Source organism: Ipomoea nil, unplaced genomic scaffold (genome assembly GCF_001879475.1).
Source record: "Ipomoea nil cultivar Tokyo-kokei standard unplaced genomic scaffold, Asagao_1.1 scaffold0688, whole genome shotgun sequence".
Taxonomy (NCBI): domain Eukaryota; kingdom Viridiplantae; phylum Streptophyta; class Magnoliopsida; order Solanales; family Convolvulaceae; genus Ipomoea; species Ipomoea nil.
In genome coordinates this window covers 4,692,049-4,703,616 of record NW_017617116.1, presented here as the reverse complement: position 1 = coordinate 4,703,616, position 11,568 = coordinate 4,692,049, and the positions used below count along the sequence as shown (strand labels likewise).

At 36.6% G+C, this 11,568-nt stretch overlaps 2 protein-coding genes across 2 annotated transcripts; both read left to right on the top strand.

Moving 5' to 3' along the window:
• The first annotated feature begins 783 nt into the window (after positions 1-783).
• On the top strand, positions 784-8,245 carry LOC109176085 (nuclear export mediator factor Nemf). The gene is made up of 13 exons (XM_019325506.1): positions 784-1,129; positions 1,221-1,333; positions 2,009-2,105; positions 2,194-2,318; positions 2,847-3,378; positions 3,459-3,644; positions 3,882-4,175; positions 4,670-4,822; positions 5,493-5,647; positions 6,031-6,136; positions 6,246-7,151; positions 7,363-7,798; positions 7,911-8,245. Exons 1-13 carry the CDS (start codon positions 1,025-1,027, stop codon positions 8,093-8,095), a joined length of 3,393 nt encoding a protein of 1,130 aa, XP_019181051.1. The 5' UTR covers positions 784-1,024; the 3' UTR covers positions 8,096-8,245.
• Positions 8,246-9,724: 1,479 nt separating this feature from the next.
• LOC109175334 (stress-response A/B barrel domain-containing protein HS1) lies at positions 9,725-11,048 on the top strand. Its single transcript, XM_019324589.1, has 2 exons — positions 9,725-9,958; positions 10,652-11,048. Exons 1-2 carry the CDS (start codon positions 9,807-9,809, stop codon positions 10,839-10,841), a joined length of 342 nt encoding a protein of 113 aa, XP_019180134.1. The 5' UTR covers positions 9,725-9,806; the 3' UTR covers positions 10,842-11,048.
• Positions 11,049-11,568: the final 520 nt, after the last annotated feature.

The following is an 11,568-nucleotide window of genomic DNA, read 5'->3' as shown; positions in this document are numbered from 1 at the left end:
AGAGAGATCGAGAGTTCTAATTCTCTCCTGCACTTTGTCTTTTAATTGAGCCAATTCTGGTTTAAAAGTGATTTTTTACAGTTAGAGTCTGCTCAGGACATTTCTTGATCTGACCAAAAAAAAAAAAAAAAAAAACAAAAGCCAGGGAATATGGGTTAAATTAACAAAAAAGGGTTGCAAAAGGATCGATTATTAACTGATCACTTTCCTAAGTCGCTTAGAAGAATTTTCTCTCCGGTTGGAGATATCCTAAGTTGGGCGTAATATTGTAATGTAAGTGAGGCTTAAAGTGCAATAGTTATGCTGTGCATCCGTATGCAACATATGGTGCATACGGATGCAAAAACGACGTCGTTTTATTAAAATGTGCATCTCACTTTAAAAAAAAATTCAGTTTCGATTCCCTTCAGCAGTATTATGTTGTTCATTCATTCTGGAATTTTAGTTCATAGATTCTGGAATTTTAGTTCATCGATTCTGAAATTTTAGTTCATTCATTCTGAAATTTTAGTTCATAGATTCTGGAATTTTAGTTCATCGATTCTAAATTTTTTTTTTAAGTGAGACGTGCATTTTTAATAAAACGATGTCGTTTTTGCATCCGTATGCACCATTAAAGCGTTCAAAACGGAGAGTTGGGTCTCATACTGGGCTCAGCTTCCCTTTTTAGCAACTAAAAGTCCCAAAAATTCAGCCCACATGTAAAAATCTCGGTCCAACAATAGGTCAATTACCCGGGCGGGCGGTCTGTCTGAAGGCAACAGCAACTGGCAAACTGCAAATATTTTTCCAATTTTAATTTCCGGTAGGGAATTTTCTTTCCTCTGACGGTCGAAGATTCACAAAGGAACGAGGGAGAGAGAGAGGGAGATTGATGTTTGGGAGCTGAAGTTGTTTCTCAATTCCCTTACTTTAGATATTTTATTGGAGGACTCTCTCTCTTCATACGTAACTATACGCAATCGAATCAAAGTTCTATTAACAGAAAGAAGAAGAAGAAGAAGAAGTTTATAATTACTCAACGATGGTGAAGGTGAGAATGAACACGGCCGATGTGGCCGCCGAGGTTAAATGCTTGCGCCGATTAATCGGCATGCGCTGCTCTAACGTCTACGACATCTCTCCCAAGGTATACTTTTCAATGCTCCATTTCTTTCTATCTATTGCGGTATTCCTTCCGTATGGATGTTGCCAACTATTGCGGTTTTTTTCAACTGCAGACCTATGTGTTCAAGCTATCGAATAGTAGCGGAATGACGGAATCGGGGGAGAGTGAGAAGGTTTTGTTGTTGATGGAAAGTGGGGTCAGATTGCACACCACTGCTTATCTCCGGTATAAACCTAACCTGCTGCTTCTCCTTCTCCCTACATGCTCTTTACTTTTCGCTTCTCAACATTTCTGCATTTTTAAAGCTCAACTGGCAAACAAACTATTGCTTTATCTCAGCCTTTAGTTATGTGATTTAGTTGAATTGTTCGGTGATGTATGAGACTTTGATTGATGAAAAGGAATATGGATTGACAACTATAAGCTAAACTAGATGGCAAGAGGATGGCCTTTGTCTGGATATAGGACCATTCCTTTGCGGCTGTTTCCATTGTTTAATGTTTAGGAAGCTTATTCATGTCTTAATGCTTTAAATATACAACTTCAAATGTGTTTAGAGTAGGAAAATTGGGTAATGAATAGGGGTGGAGTTGCTCATAGTTGAGGTCGAGGAGACATTTGAAGTCTTTGCACCTCCTCCAATTTAAATATGGAGAGCAATTTTATGTGAAGTTCAATCAAAGTTTACAAATTAACATGCATAGGAAACTGGAAATAAGAATATTGGAATGTGGAATATAATATGAGTAAAACAATGAATTGTTATGGAAAAAATTATTGTTGTAGAGAACAAAAAAGAGCCAAGCAAACATATCTGTAAAAAGACAAAAAAGCAACTAAGCATGCACCACTTGTTATATAACATTGTATAATCTTGGCAATTCTCTTTGTTGTTTGTAGAGAAAAAAATAACACCCCTTCTGGGTTTACACTTAAATTGAGGAAGCATATAAGAACAAGAAGGCTTGAGGATGTGAGACAACTTGGATATGACAGGGTACGCCATTTTGTTTGTGATTTTATTTCAAGTCTGCTCTGTGTACTTTATGGTTCTACATGTTTTGAGCCTTTCACTTCTTTCACAGATAATTCTCTTTCAGTTTGGATTGGGTGCTAATGCTTTCTATGTAATATTAGAGCTATATGCTCAAGGAAATATCATTCTTACAGAATCTGATTTCATGGTCTTGACACTTCTACGTTCACACAGGTACATTTATTTCATCCATCTTTTCTCCCTTGTCACCTATTAGTGGAATTTGCGTATATAGGATTTTGGCAGATTGGCAGAAATGCCCATATTTAGGATGTATCAATTCATGCCTAAGTGCAATGTCATGATTTTCATGTGCACCTGGCACAATCTCCCTTCCTTTTCCACCGTTAAATTTGTCTTCACAAGATTCTCTGTTTAGATATTTAGATTTCTCGCAACATAAAGTTTAGATGCTTTATTCAGTTCTGGCCATCTAGTCAACGGTCTACTGATCTACCCACCCCCCAAAGCCTATCTCTTCAGAAGTCCGTCTTCTATGGAAGCTTCTTCTGAGCTTTCCTCTGACTTTTACCATTTATATATAAGTGTGGATCTGATGCTACTGTTTGTTATTTTCTCAGAAGCAGCATATAGTGACTATTTCAAAAATTTAAAAAAAAAAAAAAAATCTGTTTAGTGTATCAGGCTTTCTCCTACATGAAAAATAAGTTACAGACTTACAGCAACTCTCACTTTTTGCAGAGATGATGATAAAGGCTTAGCTATTATGTCACGACACAACTATCCAGTTGAAATATGCCGTAGTTTTAACAGGACTACCAGTGAAAAGTTACAGGCTGCCTTGCTATTTTCTGCAGAATCTACTGAAAAAGAATCTATAGAAAATACTGAGCACAAAACTGATACTTCTGATGCACATGAAGGAAAAGCAGCCCGCAAAGGCAAAAAAATCAATGAATCTACTAAAAATGATGGAACCCGTGCCAAGCAGGCAACTTTAAAGTCTATCCTTGGGGAGGCATTGGGCTATGGACCAGCACTTTCTGAACATATGATTTTAGATGCTGGCTTAATTCCAAATACAAAAGTTGGGAAAGATTTTAAATTAGAATGTGATGCTCTGAATTCTCTTATGGAGGCTGTCAGAAAATTTGAGGACTGGTTGGAGGACATTATATCAGGTGAAAAAGTTCCAGAAGGTTACATACTAATGCAACAAAAGACTCTGGCTAAAAAGGCTACCCCCATATCTGAAACAGAACCTTCTGAGAAGGTTATACTTTATTTCCTGTATTTGTATTCTCTATGTGCACATGCATCCTACTTTCTGAACATTTTTTTTTTATTCTGCAGATTTATGATGAATTCTGCCCACTGTTACTGAATCAGTTCAAGTCAAGGGTTTCTACCAAGTTTGAGACATTTGATGCAGCATTAGATGAGTTCTATACTAAAATTGAAAGTCAACGTGTTGAGCAACAAATAAAAGCCAAAGAAAGCTCTGCTATGCAGAAGCTCAGTAAGATCCGCACTGACCAGGTTTGCACAAATACAGGAACAATTCGAGGATGTTCAGATATCTTCACATGAAAAAACAGTTACTAGAACAAATCTTATAATGGTGGACAAAGTAATTCTAATTTAACAACTTTCTGATACAATTAAGCATGGTGTTTTTGCATTTGGCATATTCCTTCATATGGTAAACTAGAACCAGTGGATATTTTCATTTAATGTTACTTCAGTTAGTAAAAATTTCTTTTTTACATGTTGCAGGAAAATCGTGTTTTAACACTGAAGAACGAAGTTGAGCATTGTGTTAAAATGGCAGAATTGATAGAATATAATTTGGAAGATGTCGATGCTGCTATCTTAGCAGTCCGTGTTGCACTTGCAAAAGGAATGAGTTGGGAAGATCTAGCTCGTATGGTGAAAGAGGAGAAGAAATCTGGGAATCCAGTTGCAGGACTTATTGACAAGTTGCATCTTGAAAGAAATTGCATGACATTACTTCTTAGCAACAATCTTGATGAAATGGATGATGATGAAAAGACACAACCTGTGGACAAAGTATGGCTTGATTGAACCCTCTGCTTTTCCAATGCTTCCTTTTGTGTTTTTAGAATGCTTTGATCTTCATTTTTGTAATATTATGTAAAAGTCAATGACTTCTATATCTGTTTATCTGAGTAGATGTTACTAGAATTGCTAAGAGTCCTAATCAATTTAGGAATACTGGCATGAGTTGCTGAGCAAAATATTTTTGAAAGGTCCATAATTTTACATTAAATCATTTTCTGTTATTATCCTAGATTATTTGTCAAGCACTCAGCATTTTAGCTTTAAAATGGAATTGTAGAAATGAAAACTAAACTTAGAACATAATCATTGATTGTTGTGTTCATGTGCTTTAATGGCTGTGTTACTGAATTTCTTTTTTTCTAGGTAGAAATTCATCTACCACTTTCAGCCCATAGAAAACATAATACAGTACACAGAAGATAACCATTGATTGTTGTGTTAATTTGCTTTAATTGCTGTATTACTGTGTTTCCTTTTTCTAGGTAGAAGTTGACCTATCACTTTCGGCACATGCAAATGCTAGGCGATGGTATGAAATGAAGAAAAAGCAAGAGAATAAACAAGAAAAAACTGTTACTGCATATGACAAAGCATTTAAGGCTGCTGAGAAAAAGACGCGACAACAATTATCTCAGGTAGCAAAAGATATAATTAGGAATGTTGGGTCATTGACTTAGTATTTGTTATATGCTATTTAAATTCCCCTCTTTGCCAAGGGATTTTGCATTCCATTAACTTTGGCTATGTTTCCCCTAAGGCATAAAAGCTTTATCATGTAAGCACTTGTTTCATACAATATTTTGTTGTTAATCTCCTGAGTGGCTACAGCACTATGGTTCTTTCCATCTGTTTTTATTTGGTGGGGCTATCACTCTCTTTTCCTTTTTTTTTTTTTTTTTTTTTCCTGGTTGAGGTTGTCCTCCTCTAACTCACTAACTGGGGGCATTGCGGAGTGGAGTTGCATACTGGCAACTTTTGTGTGTGTGTGCTTGGTAGAGCATCATTTTAAGTCACATACATATGCCCCTTACTTAATACTAGACTAGACATGATGCTTGATTATGCTAACATATGATAGAATCATAGAAATGGTTTATTGAATTGCTCTGCTCCTCCAATGACCTATGAGTGTCTTGAATATCTATGACTGCTTCCTTATAGACTTAAACATAAGGAAAAGACAAAGGTAATATCAAAGTGGTTAAAAAAATAATTCTAAAGCAGGATAAAAACAATCAACTAAAACCAAGTGCTTGTCTTTTTATCTACTCAGTGCTTGATCCTTTTCTTTAAACAAATTTACAGGAAAAAACTGTTGCTGCTATTTCACATATCCGCAAAGTTCATTGGTTTGAAAAATTTAATTGGTTCATTAGCAGCGAGAATTATTTGGTTATAAGTGGTCGTGATGCACATCAGAATGAGATGATAGTCAAGCGATACATGTCCAAAGGAGATTTGTAAGTAAATTTGATGTTGCTTAACAATTTCTACCTTTCCAATGTAAATTTCTATGAAATACTGCCTCTAGAATTTCAAGAATTCAGTGGGGTATGTGTCAGACATCAAACTCTCTTTGACACTTCCAAACAAAAATTGTATAAAAAGGAAGTAACTTAATTTGTCCATACCTCTTGACAGATTGAGTTTTTATTGATAATTGAATTTTTCTAATTCTAATTATGTTTAAAGACAAGATCTGAAAATTTCAGATAGTGACTTGATGTTTAATATCTTGTTTGTGATTGTATTAGTATTGATTCATGAATATGGGCATGCTTAGGGAGCTATTCAGCCTTTCTCCATTATTATGCTGTGAGGTTGATGATTTTCCATGATATAGGTATGTACATGCTGATCTCCATGGAGCGTCTAGCACTGTGATCAAGAATCACAAGCCTGATTTTCCTATACCTCCTCTCACTTTGAACCAAGCAGGATGCTACACTGTAAGTTCTCAAATTTCTAGTACTCGACCTTCGGAATGGCTGCCCTTTGTCCCTGAATTTTCTTGATCTATTTTTGGTTAGATGGTCACTGATATGTGTTGCTATACAGGTTTGCTACAGCCAGGCATGGGACTCAAAAATAGTTACTAGTGCTTGGTGGGTCTATCCTCATCAAGTTAGTAAAACTGCTCCTACTGGAGAATATCTTACTGTTGGAAGTTTCATGATCCGTGGTAAAAAAAATTTTCTTCCTCCACACCCTCTTGTTATGGGATTTGGAATATTGTTTCGCTTGGAAGAGAGTTCTTTAGGGTCTCATTTGAATGAAAGGAGGGTAAGAGGTGAAGAGGAAGGAGCCAATGATGCTGATAAGGATGAACCTTCCCAAGAAGTTCCTGGTTCTGAATCTGATGAGGAGGTTTCAGCTGACAAAGGTGCAGTAGATTCAAAAGATACCTTAGATTTGTCAAGAAATAAATCAAGTTTCGAAGGGTTGTCTTCTGAAACTCAATCTGGTAATGGCCTGAATGTGTCTGATGATAAGCCTAGTGATTCACATTACTCTGGTATTGATAATGGCGATGAAACCAACTATGATGTGTCTGCTTCTGCTGGGAAAATGGTTTCTTCAGTTACACCACAGTTAGAGGATCTTATTGATAGAGCTCTTGAGATTGGATCTTCTACTAAAAAGCAAGGATTTCCTTCTTCATCAGAACCAGAGCAGCATAATAATGAAGAGAAAAAGGTAACACTGAGAGATAAACCCTTTGTTTCAAAAGCTGAAAGAAGAAAGCTAAAGAAAGGACAAAAAGACGGCACCGAGGATCAACCTGCTGAGCATGGGAAAGAAGCAGAAGAGCAGCTTGGCACAGAGAATCATAAAAATGCCAACCATGCAAAGCCTGTTGGCGCAAAAATCAGCCGGGGGCAAAAGAGTAAGCTCAAGAAGATAAAAGAGAAATATGCAGATCAGGATGAGGAGGAACGGAGCATTCGGATGGCTCTATTGGCTGTAAGTATTGCAATTATTCTCTCTAATAATTTACTTAGCCGTACAGTTTGATCTTATGTTCGATATTTTTGTTTTCAAGTTTAGTCCTTTAAGATTACATGGCATGTATACTTCTCTCAAGCGACACATAAGTTCTCACTAGAAGATAATGCTTGTTGATTGGTTTATCAGTTCTAATGCAAGGCACTAACCATTTCAATGAATGTTTCAGCCTGCTGGGAAAGTCCAAAAGGATGAAAAAGCATTAGAGGATGAAAAAGCTGCAAAAGAGGTTGTAACAAAACCGAAGCAGGTCGATGATGCTCCAAAAATATGTTACAAGTGTAAGAAGGCTGGTCATTTGTCTAAGGATTGTAAAGAGCTTCCAGATGAAGCTGTACAGAGTACTGCAAATGGTGGGGATCTCTCCCAAATTGGTGTTCAAAATACTGCCCATAAAAGAGATACTATACCGATGGAGGAGGATGATATTCATGAGATTGGTGAAGAGGAGAAAGAGAAATTGAATGATGTGGACTATCTGACTGGCATTCCATTGGCAGATGATATTCTCCTGTACGCTGTTCCTGTTTGTGGACCTTATAACGCTCTCCAGTCGTACAAATACCGCGTCAAGTTAGTTCCCGGTTCTGTTAAGAAAGGAAAAGGTAGGTATTTATTTCAAATATATAGTTTTTCTGTGTTGCTCTTTTATTTTGTTTTACAAATATTCAACTCATCATCCTTGCATGCATATGGTTGGTTTGTATATTTTGGCAGCGGCAAAAACATCAATGAACTTGTTTAATCATATGCCGGAGGCTACAAGCAGAGAGAAGGAATTGATGAAGGCATGCACAGATCCAGAGCTTGTTGCAGCCATTATCGGAAATGTGAAAATCACTTCTGCTGGTCTTACTCAACTAAAGCAAAAACAAAAGAAAAACAAAAAGTCGAACAAATGAGAAAGCTAGTTAGCACGCAGCAAAGAATGAGTGTAGATAGGCACAAATATGAGGTGAGGGGTTTTGAATGCGTGCAGAAGATTACATTTGCTCAACATTTTGCTTCGTCCCCTCTGTTGTTGCCTCTCTCAGCTTTTGTTTCGTTACTAATTTTGTGCCATTTCTCTTGCCTTTTCGCCTATACTTTTTTTTTTTTTTTTTTTTTTTTTTTGGGTTACTATATAATATGTTGTTCAATTAGCAATCATTACAATTTTCCGAATTTTTGTTGTTTGTTGAATCTAACTACAGGCCAGTGCAATATATATATATATATACTAGTGATCAAATGAGTCCATCCTGTTATATGAGTTTGTGTGGACAGATCTGGATCATTGGATGCTTGAGATCAATGACTTAAATTTTACCAACTGTGCAAGTGAATTGCACAGTACGGTTGTGAAGTTGCACAGTTGGTTAAATTTAAGTCATTGATTTCAAGTATTCAATGACTCAGATCTGTTCACACGGACTTATATAATAGGGTGGACTCGGGGTGATATATGACAAAAATGATGGATTGGAAACCAATAGTGTGTTATCAGTACCTGCTACTTGGACTCGGTTAAATTTATATTATTAAAATATGTATATTACATTAAATTATGTGTTATACTCTTCTATTATATTGTATGTTATTTGGGTGACGGTTGAAAGTTGAAAACCATAGAAATAAAATCAATTCTTCCAAATTCACAATCCCAGGCCACTTCATATTCTTCCCTCCACAGTCCACACCTCTCCCATGTCATCAATCTTAACCGCTCAACTCGTTGACGTGGCAAAGCATGTGATAAAATCTATGGTCAATTTAATCCTTGTAAAATCAAACAGCAAGAAGAAGGAAAATACAGAGAATGAAGAGGGATTTTTTGATTCATCATCTATTTCTACATATTACAACATTATATATATAATATACACTTGTAACGGAAAGCAATAATAGAAAGCAATAATGCTAAACATAAATATTTAACCGTTACACAATCAATCCTCATAATGTCCACAATAATTAATCTTTATAACAATCTTTAATTTTTTTTATTTTTTATTTGGTAGGGAATTTATTTAATCCTTAATTGGGTAACCATTAACCCAATCGTTATACCGTGCACCAGGGCGCACATAGCAATGTGCGCCCCGCGCCTCCCAAAACGACGTCGTTTTGTTAAGTTGTTAAAAAAAAATCTTTTGTTTTGAATGAACATAAACTCATAACAGAATATACATAAACTCATAACAAAATACACATAATCTACATAATACATAATACACATAAACTTTTAATTGAATACACATAATAGAGTTTGGTTAACATAATACACATAAACTCTTACTGAATATACATAAACTCATTACACAATAACTTTTAACTGAATACACATAATGGAGTTTGGTTAACATAATACACATAAACTCTTAACTGAATACACATAAACTCATAACACAATACACATAAATTTTTAACTGAATACACATAATGAAATTTGATCTGTTCGGATGGACGAAGTGACGTAAGTAAAGACATCAGCATGAAATACGCATTTTGTGTCTGGGTGCACATTGCACGATATAAATTGCCCCATTAACCATACTAACCCTTTGGTTGACACTTGATAGACTCCGATCCACCAAAGTCTTGTTGCGGTGAGAAGAGGGAAAGGGAAGTTTAATGGCGGACGGTGAGGCATCTAAAGGAGGAGAAGTGAAGCACATTGTGCTGGGCAAGTTCAAAGATGGGATCCCCCAAGAAGAGATCGATCAGCTTATCAAACAATACGCTAATCTCGTCAATCTCATCCAACCCATGAAGTCTTTCCGCTGGTATTTTAACATCCCATCTCCTCCTTTTGATTCATCAAAAACCCTTCAACTTTGTTTCTTCAAACAATGAAAAAAAAAGATTTGTTTCTTTCGTTCTTTTCAATTTCTCAACTTTAATTTCTGTTCAGCATCCTTTTCTTGGTTTTGGAAATTGAAAAGTCCTTTTTTTCTCTCTGGGTAGGGTTAAAAATTGGAAATTTCCAGCATTGTTGGTGAAATTCACTCAATCTTGATGCACGATTTATTGGTTTTGTGTGACTGATTTTGATTATATAAAAAGGGGAAATTCTGATGTCAATAGATTTGTATGTAACAAAAACGAAATCATATTATTGTTGGATGGACTTGTGGTTATGTTCTAATAATCAGAAACAAGACCAGGTTGAAATCTTGATTATTTCTACTGGAGAATTAGGATAATTGGGAGAATCCAAGTAGAGGACTTGTTTTTCTCTTTAATTCTTTAAACCCCTGATAATGGGGGAAACTCTGAACCTGCTACACCAGAAAATGAATTAATGGCAAACAAATTCATAAATAGTTGATTGTATGGAGAATTTCAGGCAGATTGTTCCTTTGGTCCTTCCACTCGGCATGTATATAATTAATAGCATTCCTTTATTCTTCTTTAGATGTACCAAAGTTATGAAATGGCATGTATATAATTAATGTGGGTCTGATTGTTTGTTGCAGGGGTAAAGATGTAAGCATAGAGAACCTTCACCAAGGCTTCACTCATGTGTTTGAATCGAGTTTCGAGAGCTGTGAAGGTGTTGCTGAGTACATTGCTCACCCCGATCATGTTGAGTACGCGAACAAACTCCTTCCGCAATTGGAGAAAGTTCTCATCATTGACTACAAGCCTGCACCAGTCCAGCTCTGAGTTGAGTAATTTGCAGAAAGAGAATATGAGGTTTGCTTGCTCTCATCAGCTATGAAGCTTGGAATTCTTGAAACACTTTTGTTTTGAGTTCAATGGTGACTGTGTTTTGCATTAGTGTAATATCTGTATGGATTCTGGCTCTATTACTCTTTTAATAATTTGATGGGCTTTATTTGTCCTAGTTATTCAACCGGCAAAATTCTCGAACATTGGAGTGAATCCCAAGCCAAGTTGATCAGGCTATTGGCCTTCTTGATTTAACAATCAACTACAATGTTGTAAATTGGCCTAAGCGTTCCTAGACCGAGGGGGTTTCAGCCTTAGGCGCCTAGCCAACTAGCCGGCCTTAGGCGCCTGGCCAACTTGCCGGCCTTAGGCGCCTGGCCAACTAGCTGGCCTAGGCGCCCAACTTGGCCAATTTGGTGGAGTGTTTTTTCTTTTTCTTAATTGGTTTGTTTTGTTCAAAACGATGCATGTCGTTTTGATCCCTGGACGGAAAAATTGCCAAACTTGCAAACGGCAAATCTCCCTCGCCCTCTCCACAGTTGCACTTTGCACCACAAAACCTAAGCCTTGCCGAGTCATCGTCGTCACAGTCACATCCTCGTTGTCAGTCGCTAAGTTGCTTTGTTGTCGCAGTCATATAGTCACATCCTCGTTGTCACAATTGTTGAGTTGCCTTGTCATATAGCCACATCCCCGTTGTCACAATTGTTGAGTTGCTTTG